Source organism: Phascolarctos cinereus, unplaced genomic scaffold, assembly GCF_003287225.1.
Source record: "Phascolarctos cinereus isolate Bilbo 61053 unplaced genomic scaffold, phaCin_HiC Scaffold_3;HRSCAF=262, whole genome shotgun sequence".
Lineage (NCBI taxonomy): Eukaryota > Metazoa > Chordata > Mammalia > Diprotodontia > Phascolarctidae > Phascolarctos > Phascolarctos cinereus.
Window position 1 is genome coordinate 30,988,017 of NW_027555736.1, and position 23,816 is coordinate 31,011,832.

The 23,816-nt window shown below is 46.6% G+C and overlaps 1 protein-coding gene across 2 annotated transcripts in view; it reads left to right on the plus strand.

Annotated features, from left to right (window-relative positions):
* LOC110200049 (hexokinase-1) overlaps positions 1–23,816 on the plus strand; it is a 139,870-nt gene that overhangs the window by 92,721 nt on the left and 23,333 nt on the right. For both annotated transcript variants that reach the window (XM_020975146.2, XM_020975147.2), the window contains 5 exons: positions 1,429–1,577; positions 9,812–9,931; positions 17,126–17,221; positions 17,778–17,877; positions 17,958–18,141. In XM_020975146.2, coding sequence (XP_020830805.1) covers positions 1,429–1,577; positions 9,812–9,931; positions 17,126–17,221; positions 17,778–17,877; positions 17,958–18,141 — 649 coding nt within the window. The remainder of the gene's footprint in view (positions 1–1,428; positions 1,578–9,811; positions 9,932–17,125; positions 17,222–17,777; positions 17,878–17,957; positions 18,142–23,816) is intronic.

The following is a 23,816-nucleotide window of genomic DNA, read 5'->3' on the forward strand; positions in this document are numbered from 1 at the left end:
GACTAGATGGTTGACCCAAGATGGTGGCTCTTACCAGCCAGTCCATCAACAAACATTGTGCACCTGCTGTGTGCAGTGCACCTTCCTTAGGATTTTGGGGAAATACCAAGAAGCTCAAGATGCTGTAAGGCAGCTTCCAGCCTGGGGATATATCTATATTAAAAGGTAATTATACATGGAAACAGAATGTAAATCCCTAGAGGGCAGGGACTGTTTCATTCTTGTCTTTGGCTCCCCAGTGCCTTGCACAGTAGGCATTTAAATGTTTAGTGAGTGCCCGCTGGTGTGGCATAGGCAATCATTTCAGTGTCATGCCAATCTCTGCCTTTAAGAAACATGTGCCACCATTTTGTTTTGACAGGGGAACTGTGAAGAGCCCAATAAACCAAATCCCTTCCCTGAGAAACCAGGGGAGGCACAGCCCCAGGTTTGGGGGTTATTGGGTTCCTTCTCTCTGATCGTATTTGAACAGGTTCACATCGGATTAGACAGAGGAGCTCATGTGAAACAGAGCCTTCACCTGGATGAATGACTGAAAGCACTTTTCTTCCTTTACCAATTTAAAATGTTCCTCCCCTTTCCCTGCCTAATGAGCCATCACTTATCACAAAGAATTAGAAAAGAGAGAGGAAAAGCAATTCTGCAAAACTCACAGATACTGAGTCTGACAGTAAATGTAGTGTTTCACCCCCATAGACCCCTGCCTCTGTAAAGAAGCTCATAATACTTCTGGGAGGTCAAGCTTGGTTAGTAGAATGACCTGGAATTCAGTTTCATTGCACGAGTTCATTTCCAATCCTTCTCCTACTCTAATGTTATGTGACTCTGCATCCCAGCTCCCAGCACTTATTTCCTCGATAACTTTAGGGAAAAAACATCCTCTCTTGGTCTTGGTTGTAAAGAGATAACATTGCCTGTACTGTATTGCTCCTAGGACTGTTCTGAGGAAAGCTCTTTTCCAAGCACAGTAAATAAATGTGGACTGACCCAGAACCTATGCTGGTAGAGAATCACCTTGGACAGCTCCTCCCAAGCTGGAAAGACTTTGATTTCCCATCCCTCTATCAGGGAGGGAAGAGAAACCCATGACTGAGTCTTGTTGTCAAGGAAAGAGCCTAATAATAATAACTGATATTTCAGTCACACTCTAAGGCTTGTAAAATGCTTAACCTTTCACCCTGGTCTTCCTGATGCCTAGTCCAGTATGCAGCCTGAGCAGCTCTGGAGATGGGAAAGAGTGTTCAGACCCGATTGGTTAGAACATAGAATGGGTGGAAGAATAAAACCAAGAAAACCTCTTCAAATATTCTCCCTAGGCAGGATGTTGCGAGAGTCCAGAACAGCAACAGGGACTGTTATGATAGGATGGATGGAATGACTTTTCTCAGGACTGGCATCTGACGTGACACTTTTTATTTCCTTAAACAGAAAAAGGAGATTTCATTGCTCTGGATCTTGGTGGGTCTTCCTTTCGAATTCTACGAGTGCAAGTGTCTCATGAGAAAAATCAGACTGTTCAGATGGAGTCAGAGGTTTATGAAACACCGGAGAATATAATGAATGGCAGTGGAACCCAGGTGAGTAATCCTCCACATCTCCCCCCACACCCCTTAATCCTTGGGGAAAAAAAGATTTTTTCCCCCCAATTAACAAGCATTCATTTTCTTTCTCCCACCCATTGAAAAAGAAAACAAAACCCTCACAATAAATATGCATAGTTAAGCAAAACAAATTCCCATGTTGACCTTGTCTTCCCTCTGTGTATGTGTGTGTGTGTGTGTGTGTCTATTGGCACCCTCAGTCCATTGCCCCTTGTCCTGGGCTACCATCCGTAAGCACAGGGTCCCCTCCCCTGCTATACCTGTGATCTAGCACTACCCAGTAGTGAGTGACAGAGCTACCATTTGGCATTGGTTTCACTCCCAGCACAGGCCAGCCTGTGATAGTCCTCAGATAGTCCTGGCTGGACTCCATCCCCAGAGTCTGCTGTGTCCATCACTGCCTCTCCAGGACACCTGGGCTGGAAAAAAGGCTCACTGTGGTTTTTTCCATGGATTTCCTGATCAGGACTCAGACTGGCGTGTTTTCTCCGTCTTTGTGGAGTAATTGTAGGAGAGAGCCTGGTGGTACTTCCTGCTTTCCCCACCATGTTAGTTGGTCTCCACCCATTAACTCTTGATGGCCAACTCTCCAACATTGGTACCAAGGTTACCTGTGACAAAGTCAATTCTTGGGTGTTCAGATCCGATGCCCCCCAAAACAAACAAAAACCCCAACAACCCTGTATTTCACCTGAATGGGTCAGATTAGCAGAGACACCTGCTTGACACAGAATTAAATAATAGATCGACAAGTATTTATTAACATGCTTAATACTTGATTTAATATTAAAATCCACTGTGTGCCAGACAATGTGCTGGGGGATGAAGATATCAGGACGAAACAGTTTCTGTCCTTAAGGGCTATGTTCTCTTGGGGGAAGATATTTACACATAAAAATATGTACAAAATCAATATTAGGTAGTTTTAGGGGGAATGGAGAGGTGGGAGAGGAGGTGCTAGAAGCTGGGAGGAATCAGAAAAGACTTCCTGGAGGAGGAGGTGGCGATTGAATCGAGGCTTGAGGGGAACTAGGGATTCTAGAGAGAATCTTGTGGTGAAACATTCTGTCGTTGCCCTTAGAGCCTGGGGAGGAATTAGAAGTTTATCTAGATTATTGCCAGGTGGGAAGCCATCCTCTATGTAAGCAAGTGAAAGCTAAGCCTTTTGTTGAGTCAAGATGGGTGTGTTAAGGAAATATCATACACCTTGTAGGGAGAGGCATCAGTCCCCTTCGTTATCTTAGGGGTCTTCAGTGTCTTGGCACTCTGGCGGCCCCAGGGTTATCTGGAGGAAACATTCTTCCTGTAGAGATTACTTCCACAGAATGGTCTGTTCCCGGCTGTCCTTATCCCCACCCCTCAACATATGCACTACCCTTACCCCTCGCCCTACCTCAGCTAAGGCTCAGGTGGTGAGGTGCTGAGAAAAACCTTACTCACAATTAGAACTCTCCAAAAATGGACAGAGCCGCTGTGGACAAGGAATGAATTTCCCCGTGGCTGGAGGTTTGTAAGCGGGATATTGTAAACAGGAGTGGGGGTTGATATGGGTGATCTGAAGGTGATCTGCCTTCCAGCCCTCGGAGTGGATGACTCGGTATAGCTACCTTTGCTATCACCCGTGCCTGGCTGCCAAGGGTTATTAAGGTTCCATACCTCCAGGTCCTATCAGGTCCTTGGCACTCTATAACACTCGATGGGGAAAGGGTGGGGGCAGGGCACTATCACAGATAACAGCCACCTAAGAGAGGCCCCCTGAAAGTGAGAGGATCACAGATCTAGCACTGAGAGGGAGGGGCCTCAGAAGCCACCATGCTCCATCTCCTCATTTTACAGATGAGAAGACTGAGACCACACTATTGTGACTTGCCCAGTGGGTCACACAGGTGGTTAGCATCCAGAGGAGGATTGAACCTAGGTGGTCCTATTCCAGAACCACACACTAGCCTCTCTGGTAGAAACCAGGCTGTATCCATGCCCTTAGGAGCCCTGCACCCTCCCCTTTGAGCTATGTGTCTTCTGCACCCAGTTCCAAGGTGGAGTGGTCTCCCATCAGAAGGACTACTGGGCCTTGACAGGGAGGCAAGATGGCCCCAGATCCCCGTCAGAAGGAGGCAGAAAGTGAGAAACCCTGTGCCTCTTCTCCCAGTCAGGCAGCGATGGTTAACAGTATCTCTGGCTCATTTTTCTGGTCAAGATCGATCCAGATTTAATCAGCCTTCCAGTCAATCTGTTCCAAGCCACTTCCTAGGCCACGAGGGTATCCAGTTTCCATTCTGAAAAGCCTTCGAGCTCATCATGTGGCTTTGACCTTGGCTGGGCTGTTTCCCCTGGCAGACGAGACATCCTGGCTCTGCCAATTCAAGGCCATTCTGATGACTCACAGGCTCTGTCCATGATGCATTATCAGACCCTGCTTAGGTGCTTGCTTGGGGATAGCGGGGGGAGGACCACGTCTGCATTCTATAAAGAACCAACTCTTTGTCCCTGAGTGGGGCTCCAGACAAGGCTGGAAGGCCCATGATCTAGACTTTCCTGATGGGTCATAGGATGGTAGACTCAGAGGCCATGAAGGCCAACCCCTCATTTCACAGATGAGGAAACAGGCTCTGTTGGGGGAAGTGACTTATACACACTTATACACTCTGAAGCCTCATTTGACAGATGGCCCAGAGAAGGGGCCTGTTATCTGGCCTCTGAGCCTTGCTTTCTCTGTTGACAAAATAACACTATTCCCTCCTGACCCATTTCAGATGGGTCATATAAGGATGAAAATAAGCAGCCTGATCATTTGAGGCTTTATTCTCATAGTAGTACGGTGTAGTAGAAAGAGGATTAGCTTGGGAGTCAAGACCTGGGTTCTAGTCCTGGCTTTGCTACTTACTGTATCGCAGCTGTGACTTTGGGAAAGTCACTTCCTCTCCCCAAGTTCCAGTCTCTTCCTCAGTTAGTCAGTAGACATTAAGTCCTCACTGTGTGTGAGGCACTGTGCTAAGTGCTGGGACACAGAAAGGCAAGAGCAGCCCCTGTCCTCAGAGTTTACATTCTGGTGGGACAGAACCGTGTAAATAGGCGGGTACTTGGCTACAGTAACCTCAGAGAGGAGGCACCAGCAAACAAGGGGTCAGGAAAGGCTTCCAGCACCAAGCGGAATTTGAGCGGAGTCTAGGAGGAAGCCGGGGAGCTCGAAATGCCAAACGGAGGACTCTATAATTTGATCCTGGAGGCGATAGGGAGTTCACTGAGTAATGGAGGGCAGTTTTTTCTCCCGGTCCCTCCCAGCACCCCACTGACTTGAGCTCTCCCTGGCCCAGCTAAGCCACTTGGCCTGGGTAGAGCAAATGCCAGGGCGGCCGAGAATGCCTGAGATCAGCACCCCTTCTTCTGCAGTCGGTTCATCCCTCCCCCTTCCCCGGTCACTTTGCTGCGTGTCCTCTGACAACCTGCTGCTGCAGTAGGGGTTGAGAGGCGTTTACTGAGTCCTCGCCTGGCCGCTTTCTTGGGAAGTCTTTGCTTGGCTGAGTCCCCTCTCCTCTCTAGGCCTTGGCTCCCTCATCTGTACAGCGAGAAGGTTTGATTTGATTCCTTTCCATCGCTAAAGCTCTCTCTTGTCAAACGAGACCACATCTGTCTAGCTCCCGCGCTTAGTAAGTACTTAATGAACCCTTATTCCCTGCTCTGTCCTGTAATCCTCCCTTGCTCCTCCCGTCTCCAGGTGCTTACTGAATCCTAGCTTTCTCCTGAAGACGCCGCACCCTGTGGCACCCTCCCAGGCCCGGCAGCTCAAATCCTGCAGCCTCTGACACAGAAGTCCAGGCGGGGAGCTCCCCTGCCCCATCACCCTCTCCTCCCTCCTGCCCCGATCTGGATGGCTGTCACCTTTGGACCTCCAGATCTTCCCTCCTTCTGAATAAAACCTCTACCTGGCTCTCAGTGTCTGTGCAGTCCCTACCCCATTCAGTCTCCTGGCCTCCTGTTCCCTTCACCTCTTCTGCTCCAGGCTGCCTCATTCCGTAGAGCTCCCTGGCACCCCTACTGCTAGGCTCGCCTGAGTTTGCCCCAGAGCACGGAATTTTTCCATAACAGTTCTGTCCTGGCCTGTTGAAACTGGACCAGTTTTCTCTGTGCAGGGTGCTGTGTGGGCAGCCTGAGGTCATCTCGCTGTTTATTTTTATAAGAACATGATTCGCATCTGATTCAAACACTGTTTTCTCTGTTTGTTTCCCCCTTTGCTGTTAATAAATGTCTCTGGGTTTGCCAGCATTTTTACATAACAAGTTATCCCTCGCTCATCACATACTCACCTGCCCCATTTTCTCTGTTCCTCCTATGTAATTAATTGTCTGAAAGGCATATCTCACTCAGCCTGTGGTCATGAAGATGATTTTTGAATCGCACATTTCAACACAGTGTAAGGGAGAGCTGACTTCAGAGTCAGAAAGCCCTGGGTTCAAGGTCGACCTCTGACATCTCCTGGTTGAGTGACCCTGCCCAAGTCACTTCATTCTGTGTCCCATGAAGCACGCAAGCTTTTGAGAAGGGGCTGCCCAGCCCGGTGAGGGGGAGCTTCACAGCCCCATGTTTATCACTCAGTTTCAGAGAGGTTAGTTAGCTTCCCTAAGGTCACACAGGAAGTGGCAAAGGCCAGGTTAGCTCCAGAGTGACCTGATTCCACTCATTATCCACTTATTGAGTGCTTCCCCCTATGCTTAGAGAAACAGAGATAAATAAAATGTTGTCCCTAACTTTGAGGAAGCATTTACTATGTGCCTCAAGTGCTAAGCACTTTACCCCTTTGGTCCTTACAACTGCTCTGTGAGATAGGTGCTATTATGATCCCCGTTTTACAGCTGAGGAAACTGAGGCAGACAGCGGCTATGGAACTTGCTTAGGGTCTCACAGCTAGTTAGTGGTTTGAGGCCAGATTTGAACTCAGGTCTTCCTGACATTAGGCCCAGCACTCCATCCACTGTGCCACCAGCTGCCTCCCAAGTCCCAGCTCCCAAGGCTTTGTTTTTATTTAGCCTCTCTTATGTTCCAAGCTCCACACTGGACACTGGGGATACAGACATGAACATGAGGCACTCCTCAGAAGCTTACATTCTACTAGGGGAATGGATACAGTTGAGACAGTAGAGTGGTCACCAGGAGGAGGGAGTAATGGGTGCTTGTAGCCAAGGGCAGGGGGTTAGGGGTAGGACAAGCCATCTAGATGCATAACTTTTATAAATTAGACTTGGGTGAAATGCATTAGAAAGGTACTGAGTGCTAAGTCAAGGTGGAGGGGGAGAGAGAGAGAGAGAGAGAATGAATCAGGAGACTTCTAGGGCAGAGCTGCTATGAGTCACCAGGGGCTAGCTTGTCTTCTATCAGATCTAAGTCCCTCGAGACTACACCAGTTTGGGGGTCATTCTTTGGTTTAGTTCAGGGATACCATACTCTGCTTCTCAGGTGTCTTTCCATATAGCAAATATGGAAATCTCAAATATACAGAGAACTGAGTCCAATTTATAAGAATACAAGTCATTCCCCAGTTGATAAATGGTCAAAAGATATGGAAAGACAGTTTTCAGATGAAGAAATCAAAGCTATCTATTGTCATATAGAAAAAATGTTCTAAATCATTATTGATTAAAAATGCAAATTAAAGTAACTCTGAGGTACCACTTCACATCTATCAGATTGGCTAATATGACAGAAAAGGAAAATGATGAATGTTGGAGAAGATGTAGAAAAATTGGAACGTTAATGCATTGTTGGTGGAGTTGTGAACTTATCCAGCCATTCTGGAGAGCAATTTGGAACTATGCACAAAAGGGCTATAAAATTGTTCATACCCTTTGACTCCCCAATACTACTACTAGGTCTGTATCCCAAAGAGATTTTTTTTAAAAGGGATAAGGACTTATGGGTACAAAAAAATTTATAGCAGCTCCTTTTGTGGTGCAAAGAATTGGAAATTGAGAGGATGCCCATCAGTTGGGGAATGGCTAGACATGTTCTTGTATATGGAATACTATTGTGCTGTAAGAAATGACTGGCAGGCAGATTCAGAAAAACCTGGAAAGACTTACATGAACTGATGCAAAGTGAAGTGAGCACAAGAGAACGTTGTACACAGTAACAGCAGTATTGTATGAGGATCAGCCGTGAAAGACTTGGCTGTTTTCAAGTGTCTTTCCAGCTGCTGACTTCCTGCTTCTGCAATCTGGCCATCCACAGGGAAAGAGACAGTGATGGGCACTCCCTGTGTGAGCTTTTATAGATCTCCTACTATAGACTGACATTTTTCCACTAAGAGGCAGTATTGCCCGATAGAGAGAGTGCTTGGCCTAGAAGAAGGAAGGCCTACATTTATTTGGTGTGGCTCTGGAAGGGACCTCAGAGGTCATCTCGTCCAAGGGGTCTTAACCTGTGTCTCTGTGTGTGTGTGTGTGTGTGTGTGTGTGTGTCTAGGAATAGATTTCAGGGGGTCTGTGAATTTGGATGGAAAAAAATCCATCTTTATTTTCACTAATATCCAACTGAATTTGAGCATTTCCTTCAGTTATGAAGGAAAAGATTATTCTGAGGGAGAGGTCCAAAGGCTTCACCAGACTGCCATAGGGATCCATGATGCAAAAAAAGGTTAAGAACCCCTGATTTAGCCCACCTCCTTCATTTTACAGATGAGGAAACTGAGGCCTAGGGTAGCCATGATTTGAACCCAGATTTTCTGATGCCAAAGCAGTGTTCTTTTCCATTATACCACACTGCCTCTTTTAGCTTCACTTGGCTTCAGCTCTGTCTTCTGTAAAATGGGGATGATAGTAGTTGTTTCCTTATGGGACCGCTGCAAGATGGAAAGGACACAGTGGGGGCAGAATGTGTACTCTTTATTCTCCAGTGGACCAGAAGAGTGCATTTCACACGCAACCTATCCCGTATGCAATTGCATGACACGCCAGGCCCCCCCACTGTACTGGAATGGGTTTTCGAATAGGTTTTAGGCCAGTCTCACATGTAGGTCAAGGGAAGCTTATGCAGGCTTGCAAAGGGAATGATGAGTCACATGTATCCAGCCACCATGCTTGCTTTAGTGTCCAAAGGTACAGCAGGCACCGAGGAAGAGGCAAACTGTTATAAATTATAATGGGCCAGCGTCTCTGTTGTCGTGATGGCCAAGTCGGATGTCGGGGCAATGACACAGAGACTGTCCTCCGGGGCCTTAGCCCGGCAGTGGTGGGGAGGGTGTTGGAGAAGGCCCCTGGCTGGGAGACGCTGCCCCGCTAAGAGCCCGGGGCTGAGACTGGAGGCAGCAGCTGTTGGCTCAGATGTGGGAGCGTATTGTCCCTGCTTCTCTTACCTCTCCAGGGCTGCCTCCATGAGCCTTAAGTGGCCCTGCTGTCATCCTGTCAGCCTTCACAAGCCAGTGGGTTTTCATCAAGCAAAAATCCCAAGCAGGCTGGCATTCAGCCGAAAAGTGAAGTTATCGATGGAGCTCTGAAACTGGCTTCTCTTTAAGTGGCTAATCATGATGGTGTGGGGCCTGACTTGTCAGACAGAGCTGTCTTGTATTCATGGAGGAGAAACGGCCAGGGCAGAGCCTTAGGTCCATGACAGAGGAAGATCAGGTGAAGAAGGGGGGATGTTTAGCCTGGGGAAGAAAAGATTCAGGGGGCCCATGATAGTTATTTTGTCCTATCTGAAGGATAGGCATGTGGAGGAGGATTTTACCTGAGCTTGGAGGGCAGAACCAGGAACAGTTAATTGGTGGAGCTCGAAGAGACTAGTCTTGGGTCAGTGTGAAGAGAAGCTTCCTAACCACGAGAGCTGTAGAAGGAGCTGCATGGGCAAAAAAACCCAAACAAAACCATAGCATCTCTATTTCAGGGTTGGAAGGGCAGTGCATCTAGTCCAACCCAAACCCAAAAGAAGTCTCCACAAACCCACTATAACCTCCCCAACAAGTGCTCCTCCGCCATCTGAGGGGGTTGCCATGGCCTCCCAAGGCCGTCCATGAATTCCCCTTTTGGGCAGCTCTCGTAGGAGGAAGCTCTTTCCTCCACCAAGGCGAAATTGTTCTTGTTCCTTGTAACAGCCTTTGGAAAGTGGAAAGTCTCTGGAGAGCGTGTGTTTTTCCTCTTGATTTGGAGAGCACCATGTTCTCCCCCGTCAACACCATTCTCACTTTGAGCCGCTGGTCATCTTCTCCTCTCTGTTCCTTCTAGCTTTTTGATCATGTTGCTGAATGCCTGGGTGACTTCATGGAGAAAAAGAATATCAAAGACAAGAATTTACCTGTTGGATTTACCTTTTCCTTCCCCTGCCGACAGACGAAAATTGATGAGGTAAGAATGTCCTAGAACTGCCTGGCTGCCTGGTGCTCTGGGCCTAAAAGAAGCTTCTTGCTGCATTTTCTCTGGTTGGGTCCGTGATGGAGGGTCCTGGGAGGTTCCTTCATGGGGATTCAGTGATACAGATTTCATGATTAAGAGTCCGTGATGAAGAGTCTGTAATATGCATTCTGTGATGGAGGGGCCATCATGGAAAGTCTGTGATATAGATTCCATGATTAAGAGTCCATGATGAAGAGTCTGTAATATGCATTCTGTGATGGAGGGGCCATCATAGAGACTCTGTGATACACATTCCAGGATGGACAGTCTGTGATACGCATTCCATGATGGAGGGTCCATCATGGAGAGTCTGTGATATACATTCCATTATTAAGAATCAATGATGGAGGGTCTATGATGGAGGGTCTATGATGGAGAGTCTATGATACACATTCTGTGATTGATAATCCATGATGGAGGATCCATAGTAGAGTGCCTACTAAGGGAAGTATATTTACTGTAGAGTAGTGGTATGAAGAAAACCATCTGCAAAAATCAATGTGTGACTCTGAATTTCAGCTATTCTGACTTGCATTTTCCCCCAGTTATTTTAATTATTAGCATATTTTAGGAGAGGAATGTAAAGCTCCTTGTGGCAGAGGGGGAAATTTACAAAATTTTTCCAAATAAAGGAAAACCTAGCTGGGCTTCAGATGACTCCAAAGGGGTGAAAGGAGGGCCAGGCCTTACTGGATAAGCCTTTCTTCCTGAGCCATTTTTGTGTGGCTGATTTGGGCTTTAGGAGGAAGAGGTGGGTTGGGGGTGAGGGGGTGGTTTTATTCTTTCTCTTTTCTTGACCACCTCATGCCTCCTATTTCCAAAGCACCTATGGACACAGCCACCCTGTATAAGTATGCATAAGCTTACAACATATACATATGGACCATGTTTCCATCTTTTTTTTTAATCACAGTGTCTAATGTAATTGCTTAATATAGAAAATGCTTCTTTGCTGCAAAGTCTATGCAACTGTCAGCTATCATCATTATTTAAATGACCCTGCATTGCTAAGAGGAGTTGGTGATAGGGCCACATAGTGGGAGGAGAGGGAAGCAGCCTCTGTCGGAGGACAGAAAAATGGAAACAAGGAGGACCAGTGGACCACTGAAGCGATGTAGGTTTGAAGACTCCCATGGTGTATGGAATTGAACCCCTGAAGAGGAAGCAACTTCCTGTGCTCCACAGAATGATGGTGAGAATCCATAGATCCAGTCAGGATGAGAGAACGTGGCCTTCAAATGCTATCTCTGCCACTTATGACTTGTGTGACTTCGGGTGCCTCTCTGAGCCTCAGTTTCTCCATCTGTAAAATGAAGTGGTTGGATTAGATGTTGTCTGAATCATAGCTCTAAAGCTATAAATTCTTTGCTAGGCTCTAGGACTGGCCACAGGAGGAAAAGACAAAGTCTGGTGCTTGGAGACCCTCTGCTGAGATGTACCCAGACAGTTTTGTGCTGACCCTCCACGAAAAAGCAGAAAGTTTATTGTCTTCAAGTCAGCCAACATTCAGAGCCTGCTCTGTGCAAGGCTATAGAATAATCCCTGTCCTTGAGGAGTTTACATTCTATTAGGAACAGATAACATGTATACAACTAAGTAAGCACAATATAATTTGATTAGACACAGAGTGTTAACTACTGAAAGGCATCAGGAAGGAAGTGGCAGTTGGAAGAGTATTTATCTAGCTGGGGCACACCGGACTGCCTCTGGAGACTGGTTAAACCCAGCGCCCTTTACTGACTTCCAATGAGTTGAATGGTACCTGTATGAAAGGATGCTGTATGAGCATCTCTAGAGATTGTGAACTTGTGGGCAGAAAACAGAAGATGGTTAGAGGTACAGGTGGCCAGGGAAGGGCGGGTTTCGGAAGAGAGGGACAGATATGAGAAGTGAGCATGTTAATTAGATGATAGGATTATATTAATATGTTAATAAGATAATTAGATTTAAAGGATATTATTAGATTAATAAGAGAACATCATTTGGATTTTTAGACCAGAGTTGGAGTTTTAGGAATGATGGGTTCTTTTCCAAGGATGGAGTAATTCTAATGGGGGCTGGAAAGCACAAAGATTTGCACATTTGATCAAGAGAATTCTACCCTGAAATTGGAGGGGATGGAAGAAAACTGCCCACATACATCTGCTAAGCCAGATGCCACATGAAGATTAGCCATAGAGAAGCCTAGCGATTAATGGGAAACAGAATCCCCAAACAGTGTTTCGTTATTGCCTTTGTACCCCATGTACAAAGGCATATATGCTCGTCACTTGCTTTATAATTGACACCCTAGATGTTGGGAGAATGGATTTCAGAAAGTTCAGAGAAACAAGGTCGTCTGGCCCAAGATTCTGTAGGATGTGGAGGGGTAGGGATCAGCTCAAGAGGAATGGTACCACTCTTGGAAACACAGACCTTAGTTATTAGAGTGGAAGGGAAAAGGGGGTATTGGGTCTAGATGAAGGCCTGTAACACTCCCAAATGAAAATGTAATTAGGAAATATTTGACAAAATAAGTAAAAAAAAAAATAGAAAATTGTTGTGTTCAGTTGTGTCTGACTCTTCATGACCCCATTTGGGGTTTTCTTGGCAAAAATACTGGAGTGGTTTGCCATCTCCTTCTCCAGCTCATTTGACAGATGAAGAAACTGAGGCAAACAGGGTGAAGTGACTTGCCCAGGGTCGCACAGCTAGTAAGTGTCTGAGGTCAGATTTGAACTTAAGTCTTCCTGCCTCCGGGCCTGGTGCTCTATGCACTATGGCACCCCCTAGCCCAATAGAAAACAGGTAATGTTAGCTTGTGGTTTTTAAAGTCCATCTGAGAGTCTGTTTCTGTTTGAGTTTGATGTCACAGGTCTGGATCGATGATAGAACTCAAGCTTTATCTTAGACTTTACTAAGACATATACAAAAGATGGAAGTCAGGGTCGGGAGTGGTGGAGGATGGACATGAAGGAACGTCTTGGTCCATAAACAGAGTCCTCATAGCAGAAGCCCAGGAGAAGGGAAGGCTGGGGTGCTTCTTCAGCACGGTTTGCTTTTGTGTATCTGAAAGCTGTTGGGGGCAAGGAGAGAAAGAGGATCCAGGCTCAGAAGGATGGCAGGAGGGTAACAGGTGACAGGTGAAGGCAAAACTACTCAACCCTATTTTTCTTCTGCTTTCTCCACCTCATCTCCAGAAGTTCAGCCACAGCAAGTCATGGAAGACCCTATGTTGAGGCTCCAGACACTTAGTGGTGTAGGTGTGAGTCCCCATGCTATGTGAGTCCCACAGGTACTACGCTAAGAGATGAAGATGCAGAAACAAAAGAGAAACAATTCCAACCTCCAGGGAGCTTACATTATATTAAGGGAGACAAGCCATGTACATATATAAACATATGTAAGGCGATTGGGACTGGACCTTTGATTTAATTGGGATAGAGTCCTCCCAGGTGAGGAAACTCCCTCCAACAAAGCAGATGGGCACCCAAGTTACTGTCTTTTCTTTTCTTTTTTTTCCCATTTGATAGTATTTTTTTTCCAATTACATGTAAAGATAGTTTTTAACATTCACTTACGAGATTTTGAATTCCAAGTTCTTTTCTCTCTCTCTCCCCTTTTCTGTCCTCAAGATGGCAAGCAATCTGATATGGGTTATACATGTACAGTCATATTAAACATATTTCCACATTAGTCATGTGAAAGAAGAATCAGAACAACAGGGAAAAACCACGAGAAAGAAAAAAAATAGTGTTCTGCGATCTGCATTCAGACTCCATAGTTCTTTCTCTGTATGTGGGAAGTATTTTCCATCATGAGTCTTTTGGAATTGTCTTAGATAATTGCATTGCTGAGAAGAGCTAATCAACTCATTGTCTTAAGAGAGTTACGAAGACTATTATGCAGAATCACACAGCCAGCATGTGTCACAGGCAGGATTTGAACCCAGGTCTTCTTGGGCAGCTAGATGGTGTAGTGGGTAGAGCTGTGGGCCTGAGATAATTGCTAGCTTGCTGACCTAGGGCAATTTACTTAACTTCTGTTTGCCACAGTTTCCTCATCTGTATAATGGGAAGATAATAGCACCTACCTCCTATGGTTGCTGTGAGAATCAAATGAAATCAGATTTATAAAGTGTTTAGCACAGTGCCTGGCACACAGTAGGTGCTATGTAATATTAGTTATTATTTTAAAACATTTTTTAGTTTATTACTCCTAGCTCCAAGCCCATCTCTATATCCACCACGCCAAGCTGCCTCCCAGACCCATATACAAAAGATCTTTTAAAATAGACACAAGATAATCTGGGGGGCAGAGAAAAGCACTAACAGTTGGGGTGATCAGGAAAGGGCTTCATGTAGAAGATAGTACTTAAGCTCAGCTTGAAAGAAAACGAGGGATACCAAGAGTGGGGCACAGCCAGAGCAAAGACATCGAGGTAGGAGATGGGGTATCATCTATAAGAAAAAATGAGAAGGCCACCGTGGTGGAATTGTAGAGTATGTGAAAGTGACTCATGAGTAAAAAGTCTAGCCCAGGTTGTGAAGTCCTTTGAATGACAAGCAGAGGGATTTATGTACCAAGCAGAATAATCTTCAGATTGGGAAATAGAGGACAAAAATGGTCAATAGGGAGTTGAAATCTAGAATAGAGGAAGCCATGTTAAGAAATGCCTTTTCTTTGAGGGAGGTGACGGTGGATTCTGGACCTGTGATTTAATTACTATAGGGACTTCCTGTGTGGAAATGCCCTTCACCGATGAAGAGCAGTAATTTATAGACTCTAAGAGCTGCCTGGGTTACTGACACAGATTTTTTTTACCTCCCAATATAGTACTCTCTCCGTTACACCATACTCTTTGGACTTTCGGGGGAGGAAAGGGAGGAGGAGCCAGGGGTACGCGTAGCTCTAGAAGAGGAAGCGCGGTCTCTGGAGGTGCTTTGGAGGACAGGACTCAGCCATAGTTTTCTGATGTGAGGTGGAGAGCCAAGACGCACTTATCATAGCACTGTATTCCTAATCATTTGCTCAGAGCAAACGCTGTTGGGACATGATTGCATTTTCTTGCAGGATGCCAGGGGCCAGAACTGCAGATTGTTAACTTAATTCTGTTAAGCACCTACTGTGGTCCAGGCACCGAGTCAGGTGTCAGGGGATGAGAGAGGTATGGAGATGTTCTAATTTTCCTGCCCATCTTTACATAGACAGCCCCCTCTCAAGGTAAACTCTCATGCATTGGGGATCATCCCTTCTACCTCCTTAAAATGAACAGACAAGGCAGCCACACATCGGGAAGGAGTCAGCAATAGGAACAAAAGCTCTGATGTACCGTACGGCCCTGGGCGCATCACGTCTGTCTTCTCTGGGACAGAGATCTCTTCTGCCCTTGCATGGTGTCTTTAAGGTCCAGTTTTACTGATGCCTTATTTTTCCTACACCACAATAATTTTCCTGTGTAAACCTCCCACAACTCCTACCCAGAGAGAGCCCTTGCTCATTACAAAGAAAAACGGGTAAAGAACGCAGACAGACATAATTGACATCAGACATGTGTCTGATAGGGCATGCAGCATTACACACTGGTGGACCCTCACCTCTTTACAGAGAAGAGGGAAATGTGTTTTATTATCTGTTCTCCGGGACTAATTGGTCATTGGTGTGAATCTGAACTCAGCAGCTTTGTAGTGTTGTCTTCATTTACATCTCTGTAGTCACTGTATATATTGTACATATATTGTGTATATTGTACATATATTGTGTGTTGTACAGATTACGTATGTTTATATACATATATATTGTGTATGTTTATATACATATATATTATGTATGTTGTGTGTGTATATATGCATATATTGTATATGTTGTATATTGTATGTGTTATATATACATATATTATACATATTGTATATATACACGTATTGTGTATGTTGCATATACATACATATTGTATATGTTGTATATACGTATGTTGTGTGTTGTGTATGTTGTATATATACATATGTTGTATGTTGTGTATGTTGTATATGTATCCATATATCGTGTCTATTATACATGCATATATTGTGCATGTTGTATATATACATAATGTTGTATATGTTGTGTATACATACATATATCATGCATATTGTACATGCATATATTGTGCATGTTGTATATATACATAATGTTGTATATGTTGTGTATACATACATATATCATGCATATTGTACATGCATATATTGTGCATGTTGTATATATACACATGTTGTGTATGTTGTGTATACATACATATATTGTGTATATTGCGTATGAACCTTTACTCTTGTTCTCTTGGCTTTCCTTCTGTTGCTGCACATCTTCCCACGTTTCTGTGGATTCCTCATATTTGTCATTCCTTTTGGTGCAGCAGTGTATGCCATACTTGGTTCATCCACCCTCTGACTGATAGGCACCCACTTGGTTTGCAGGGGTTTGCTACCACAAAAAGTGCTGCTACACATATTTTGTGCGTGCATATATGCACACACACCATTGTTTGATGCGTGACGTTTCTTTCTGGCTTTGACCTCCTTGGGCTATCCCCTCAGTAGTAAGATCGCTTGGTCAAAGGCCACGACTTTTCTGGAATAATTACAAATGGTTTTCCAGAATGCCACCAACCTTCAGCATGTCCGTCTCCCTGCAGCCCCTCCGACATTGACCATTTCTGTCTTTCATTGTCTCTGCCAGTTTGGCGTACGGAGTGCGACCGTTCTGTTGTTTGCATCTGCATTTCTCTTATTGATGATTTAGAGTGGTTTTTTGCGGTTACTGACGATTCACATTGCTTCTGAGAAGCGTTATCTTTTGACCGTCAAGAACTGGTTTTTAGTTTTCTGTTTTCATCAGTAATTTTATATTTTGTATTTATGTCTTACATGTTTTATATCTTATATATTTTATATTATTACTTGTGTCCCCTATTAGAATGCAAGTTCTGACCAAGTAGGGATTATTTGGTTATTTTGTTTCTGTGTCCCAGCGTCTAGCACAGTGCCTGGTATGTAGTAGGTGTTTAATAGGTGCTTGCGGATTAATTGAATTCCATATAAGTCTCAGACATGAGACTTTTATCAGTGGCATCTGAACCTTCGAGGTTCTGAAGGAGGTTCGACCCCTCCTGTAACCGTCTGCTGTCCTTCACAGGCTGTCCTGATCACCTGGACCAAGCGCTTTAAAGCCAGCGGTGTGGAGGGATCCGATGTGGTCCAGCTGCTCAGCAAAGCTATCAAGAAACGAGGGGTAATCTCTCTTTGATATGTGGGCGCCAGAGGATTCATTGCCCCCGTGGGAGGGGTTTCTAAGATGAGTGGAGATGCTTTCCTGGTGTATCGGTCAGGGCACTTGGGCAAGGTTGGAGGGCAGAGGCGGTCTCAGGGTCCGGAGTCCAGACGGTCAGGCAGAACAGAAATACCAGTGAGTCTGACCCTGGGATGCCCAGTGTGTGGCCTCTCAGTCGGTGATCACAGATCCCTGTACACTGAGAGAAAGAAGGTGCCCCAGTCCTAAGGAACCCAGACCTTTCAGGCTGTGGCGCATTGCAGTTCACCTTCTTCGGGTTTATGCAGATTAAGTCCAGGCCTAGATCACTGAGTCAGTGTGTTTTCCCCTAATTTGATTAGTATCCCGGTGAGAACAAAAGCAGCAATGGCAGTAGACAGGGACAGATTCTTCTCCTGGGTGCCTGCCTTTCCGTGGCTTCTTTCATTGTGTCTCTCCATCTGTGCGATAGCCACGCATCTTTGTTGGGTCTGTCCCACAGCAGCGCCTGCAGGTGACCCCTTGTTTCTGTCCCCAGGATTACGAAGCCAACATCGTGGCTGTCGTGAATGACACCGTCGGGACGATGATGACCTGCGCCTTTGACGACCAGCAGTGCGAAGTGGGCCTGATCATCGGTAAGGTTGTCACCCGGCCTGTCCCTGAGTCGGGGCGGCCGCCGGCCTCGGGTCCGACCTCCCGCTGTTGTCTCTTCAAGGTACTGGCACCAACGCCTGCTACATGGAAGAGATGCGGCACATCGACGTGGTGGAAGGGGATGAGGGGCGCATGTGCATCAACACGGAGTGGGGGGCCTTCGGGGACGACGGCAGCCTCAACGACTTCCGCACAGAGTTTGACAAGGAGATCGACCGGGGATCCCTCAACCCTGGGAAGCAGCTGTGAGTACCCCTTCTGTTCATAACTGCTTTTAGGGGGCCTTGACGTCACGACGCCAGGGCTCGGGGAGAGGAGAGGACGAGGCAGGCGGTGGCTTCAGGAAGAGCCAGGGGGAGCCGGGAGCCTCGGCGTTTACTCGCCGGGGGTCGTGCAGCGACAGATCCCGTCTCTGGGCCTCAGTTTCCCCATCTGTAATATGGCAGCTAACATCTCTCTGAGCACTAAATCTGGGTGTCTGTGAACCTTGATCTGTGACTTGCCCAAGGATGTACAGGTGTTAAGTATGAGAAGCGGGATTCAAGTCCTGCAAATTTGAGGCCGTGTTTCCACTGCCTTTCCATGTGGGGTGAACATGTTGTCAGAATAACAGAGGCTCCGAGGCCTCTGACCTTGTCTGATCCTCAGGACAACCCTGTGGGAGAGGTGCTATCATATCATCCCATTCCCCAGGTGAAGAAATGGAGGCTCACAGCTCATCTGAGCCCAGGCTCAGAGAATTAATGTTGGAAGGGACCCTGTGGGCCATTTAGACCAACCTCTTCATTTTACAGCTGAGGAAACTGAGGTCCACAGAGGAGAAAGGGGGCCTGCTCAAGGTCACCCAGAGGTGGTAATTATCAGAGGTGGGTCCTGTAGCAAATAAGTGTCGGGCAGGATTTGAACCATGGTCTTCCTCACTCCGGGTCCAGTAATCTCTCCATTATACCATGTCATCTTACGTGTTTGCATCGGCATGAAGACTGTCGTCCAGGTGTGGAAAGGGCAGAGATCTGTGAGGCCTTGTAAGTGGGGGTGGGGAGTCATTCACACATTTAGCAAAAACATTCTTGTGTAGCGCCTTCAGGGCTGGGGGGACTCAGAGTGAGGGTCCTGCCCCGCTTCTGTCTGCTTTCTATTTCACAGCATGGGCACAGAGTACTAAGATAAGGCAGCCTCTGGTAAGCAGTCTCACAACGACTGCCCATTCTAGCAGAATTTGGGGGTGACGGAGAGTGAACAGGGAAATGGGACCGAGCCTGGTGACTTCTTTTGGGGTCTGGATCTGTGATTTCTTTGATGTAGGGAACTCCCTCCACACACATCAGCAGCACATCTGGACTTAACTTCCTGGAGTCTGTTAAGTGACTGGCCCAGGGTCACGCAGCCAGTGTGTGTCAGAGGCGGGCCCAGAACCCACTCCTTTCTGACTCAGAGGCCAGCTCTTAATCCTGTGGTCCCAGCCTTTTGTGTCTTGTTGGGAAGGTCGTGTTTGGATCTGTGAGCTCATAGCGGCCAAGGTTAGTGTGGACGTTGATGGGCGAGGGACTCTTGATTCACAGCTTCGTTTACCTTCAGTTGTCCTGGTGACTTGAGGCGGCTTCTGGCCCTGTGAGCGATGACTCATGGTCTGGGCTGGCTCTGCACAGTGGGGCCTGTGTCTGAGGACGCTGACAGATGAACTCGCCACACCCAGTTTGCACAGTGGTGAGGGCTCTGCACTTGGCCTGGTTCATGGGTTACCAGTGGCCAAGAGCTGACTGGAGGTGGGGGATGCCTTTGGCTTAGCAGTCCTTGTCTGTATAGCAGATGGAGTATAGAGTTGGGCCTCTGGCCTTCCCTTGAAGACCTCCAGTAATGGGGAACTCACTACCTTTCAAGACTGTGCGTCCTACCTTGGAGTAGCCATGATTTGTAGGAAGTGTTTCCTCATTTTAAACTGAAATCTTCCCCTGTGCAACTTCCTGGTCAGAGCCCTTAGTTCCACCTTCTGGGGCCCGGGGGATTCAGCCTAATTCCCCTTTCACGTGATGTTCCTTCAAATACCTGAAGACAGCTATCACCTCCTGGAGGATTCCAAAGACTTGGAAGTCTTTGGTTCTGCAGGCTAAGGTTCTAAACACGCCCAGCACCACCAAGTGATCCCCTCATCTGGCAGCGTTTCCAGCTCCCCGAGAGCAGGGACCATGCTTTTGCCTTTCTTTGTATCTACAGAGTTAGCTTGCCACAGTGCCCAGCACATAGTAGGTGCTTAATAAATGCTCATTGACAGAGTAGTCCCGTCCTCTGGTGCTCCCACCTGTCAGTCCCCTTCCTAAAATATGACACTCTAAGAATACTCCACCCTTGTGGCCTGATCAGGCCAGCAGCCCTTTCTTCCAACCGCTGCATCTGTTATCCTGAAACCCTTTCTTGTGCTCGACCTGGTAAGACGTGTTTGTCCCATTCTCATAAACATTTATTGAGCACTTAGTATGTGCCAGGCACTGGCCACCAAGGCGCTTGGGGGTCCCCAGGGCCTTTTTTCTCCTGGATCCCTGTTCAGACCCAAAGAAGGGCCGCTGGTCTATACCCCAGGGTCCCCGCAGGGCACCTGTTGACGTAGGGTAATAGGGTCTACGTTTTGTGGCATTTTCGATCATTTTGTTGACTATTTCCCATTACATCTGTATCTGAGTTCTGCGCGTGCTGCATGTGGACGGGCACCGGGTGGGACTCCTCTGCCTTAGGACACTTCCAGAACACCACAGGGCAGCGTGGCATTGAGGAAAGAGCCCCATATTTGGAGTTCAGGAGACCTGGGCTTGAGTTCCTAGCTCTGTGACCTCACACAAATCACTTGATTTTCTTGGGATAAGTAGCACTTATGCTGCCTGCTTAGAGGCCTGTTGTAAGCATCACACAGGATAGGTTGGGCAGCTCCATGGGGCCATATAGTTGAGAAGACCTGAGTTCAAATCCAGCCGCAGACACCTACTAGCTGAGTGACCTTGGGTGAGTCACTTAACCTCTGTCTGCCTCAGCTTCCTCATCTGTAAAATGGGGATAATAACAGGACCTACCTCCTAGGCTTGTGGTGAGGATGAAATGAGATACTATTTGTGAAAGTATTTTGTAATCCTTGAGACGCCATAGAAATGCTGGCTGTCATGATGAAAATGTCAGCTTCAAAGTGCTGGAGTCATAACTGACGTTTCTACAGTAATGACCCCATGTGTGATCCTCACAACTCTCTGAAGTGGGTGCTTATTCATTGCCCCATTTTACAGATGAGGAAACTGAGGCCCAGAGAGTCAGTAATCTGCTTGTGCTCCCACCCCCTAGTCAGTAGCCAGAGGTGAGAGTTCTTCTCAGCCACCAAGTGTCCAGCCCTCCTAAAGTTAGCTCTTCTTGGGGTTACCATATTATCATTCAGCATTCCACTTCTGCTCTCACTGGTTAGATCCACGAGGACTGGGGCTTCCTTCACCCTTCTTTTCTTCCCTAGGAACTGCCTTGTGACCTCAGGAAGGGCCCTTAACCTCTCTCCCCCTCAGTCAACACCTCCAGAAAACGGGGGGAGGTGGGGGGAATGGTTGTTCTGAGGCCTAGCTAAGGCAGTACATGTAATCAGCATTGCAGGTCTTAAATTACTGGAGAAATGTCAGCCATCTTTTCATGATTAACATTCATTAAATATTATGCAAAGTAAATATTTAATAGTTAAGTTGTATTTCAACAATAGCTAGTTTAAATCTTTCTAATAGGGGTAAGGACTAGACCATCACCAGTGTATGAAACTCCCTGTGCCAATCGGGGATCACCAATATATGTTGAATGTTGTTAAACTAGGTAACATTAGTGGTAGATAGAAGAAAAGCAAGATCCCCCGTCGTCATCCGAGCAGACCCTCACTGAACGACGCCCAAGGATGCAGAAGCACTTCTTTCTCCTTCTATAAGGAGGTGTCTGGCCTGGGGTCTCCCGTCAGTACCCACACTAACGCTTCTCACTGCCCTGCATTTTCTGGGACACGACTGTTGGCAGGTGAGATGATGCCCAGCTTCACCAGGGCATCTTCTGCCAGGCAGAGGGAGTCAGAAGCCTTGGGGCCGACACGCCCATTTTCCATTTGCATCATGCTTTAGAGTTTGTGGACATTTTAGAAGACAGGATTATAGATTTTTAGCTGGAAGGCATTTGTCTAACCCCTCTCATTTGACACGGTTTTAATGCACCGCCCTCTGGACTAATGAGTCTAGTGAACTAAGTATTGTAGGCATGATTTTCCCCATGTTGCAGATGATTAAACTGAGGTTAAACTGCCCATAGTCACACAGTCCCTAAGTGTCAGAGGTGGGACATCCACCCAGCTCTTCCCGGCTCTGGGTCCAAGGTGAATGTGCTGAGCCTGGGCCTTGGTAGGGCCGTGGCACAGGTCGGCTTGGGGTCTCGGCCGGAGCCATGGCTTCATCCTCAGGGCTCACGCAGGCAAGCCCATTCCTGTGGTGAGAGGGAACAATGAAAGCTGTGTTCCCACAGTGCCAGGTGTTGACAGAAGGGGAGAGGGCAGCTGCCAGGCAGGTCTGAGCTGCTCCCACCTGGTTCCAGTTCTGATCATGGAGCCTGCTCTAGGTTTGTTCCACCGCTCTGAGTGCCTGGGGTCTGTCTTAGCACTCCACAGCAGTTTTTAACCAAACCGTTTAAATAAATGAATCGTTGTTGCTTTTTTTTTTTTAAATCCTTGTCCATTTTATACATCACATTTTCTGTTTTTTTAAAACCTATGGTAGGGGGTGTATTCACTGTGCTCCTAGATCTGCTGATATTGTGTGGATGGATACCGTAAGGAACATCCATTATCCCTCCCTATTTCCCATGGCAGGCCCATTTTTCCCTTTTTCCATATCTCTTGGGCATTTCTTCATCCATGACGAATTTCAGCCTCTTCCCACCTGCCACGCTCCTCCGCATATTCTTTGGGTGACTCACAACTTGCATTCTTTGGAGACTGGAAGGATATATGACCCGCAGCCAGGTAGCATCATCAGAAGAATACTGTTCAAAAGAGGTGCCTTTGTTTCAAGGAGAGAGCTTGGGGTTGTTACAAGTCTTGCGCATTTTCTCAAAGACTGGGAGTCCATTGTTCTCTTCCTGTTCATTGTTGGGCCTGGCTTGTTTCACAAGGGGCTTTTGTCCAAGGTGGACGCACTAACACACTAGCTCTATGGGATGGCTGTAAACCAAATGTCATAGTCTGGATTACAGGCGTTTTTCTGTGTCTTCTCCTGCATGTAGGTCGGGGCTAAAGCACTTTGAGTTCAACTTTGTTCTGCGTGACCCCTCCGGGTAGGAGTACAGGAGTAATGGGGGAAGTTACGAAGGAGCAGATTTAGGCTGGACATTAGGGAACACTTTCTAGAACTATCCAGAAGGGGAATGGGCTACCTTGGGAAACTTACATGTGCTTGGCTCCACTTTCATGGAGCAAGACCCATAAGACACATGTTCTGCAGTCCTAGTGAGGATGAGACTTGGCTGCCCCTGATTGTTCAAGATCCCTAGAGGATTGGCCTCCTCGGACAGCATAGCCGTGAGCCGTCCGTGCACAATTCAGCATAGAAACTGGCCTGGTCCCTACAATTTTCTAGTTGGAGAATCCTTTGAGGATTCCCTGCTTCAAGAGCTGTGCCTCAGAATGACTAATCTTGGTTCTAGAGGACAAGTGATGAAATGTCAATCAATAAGCAGTTATCAGTCATCTGCTCTGTGCCAAGCATTAGGCTAGGTACTGGGGATATAGAGGAAAAAAAAAAAAAGAAATAATTTCTCACTGTAAGGAGCTTACATTCCTTTGGGGTGACAACATATTTATAATACTGTATATTTAATATTGTCATATATGACAACATATTTATAAAACATAAATGTAATAGATAAA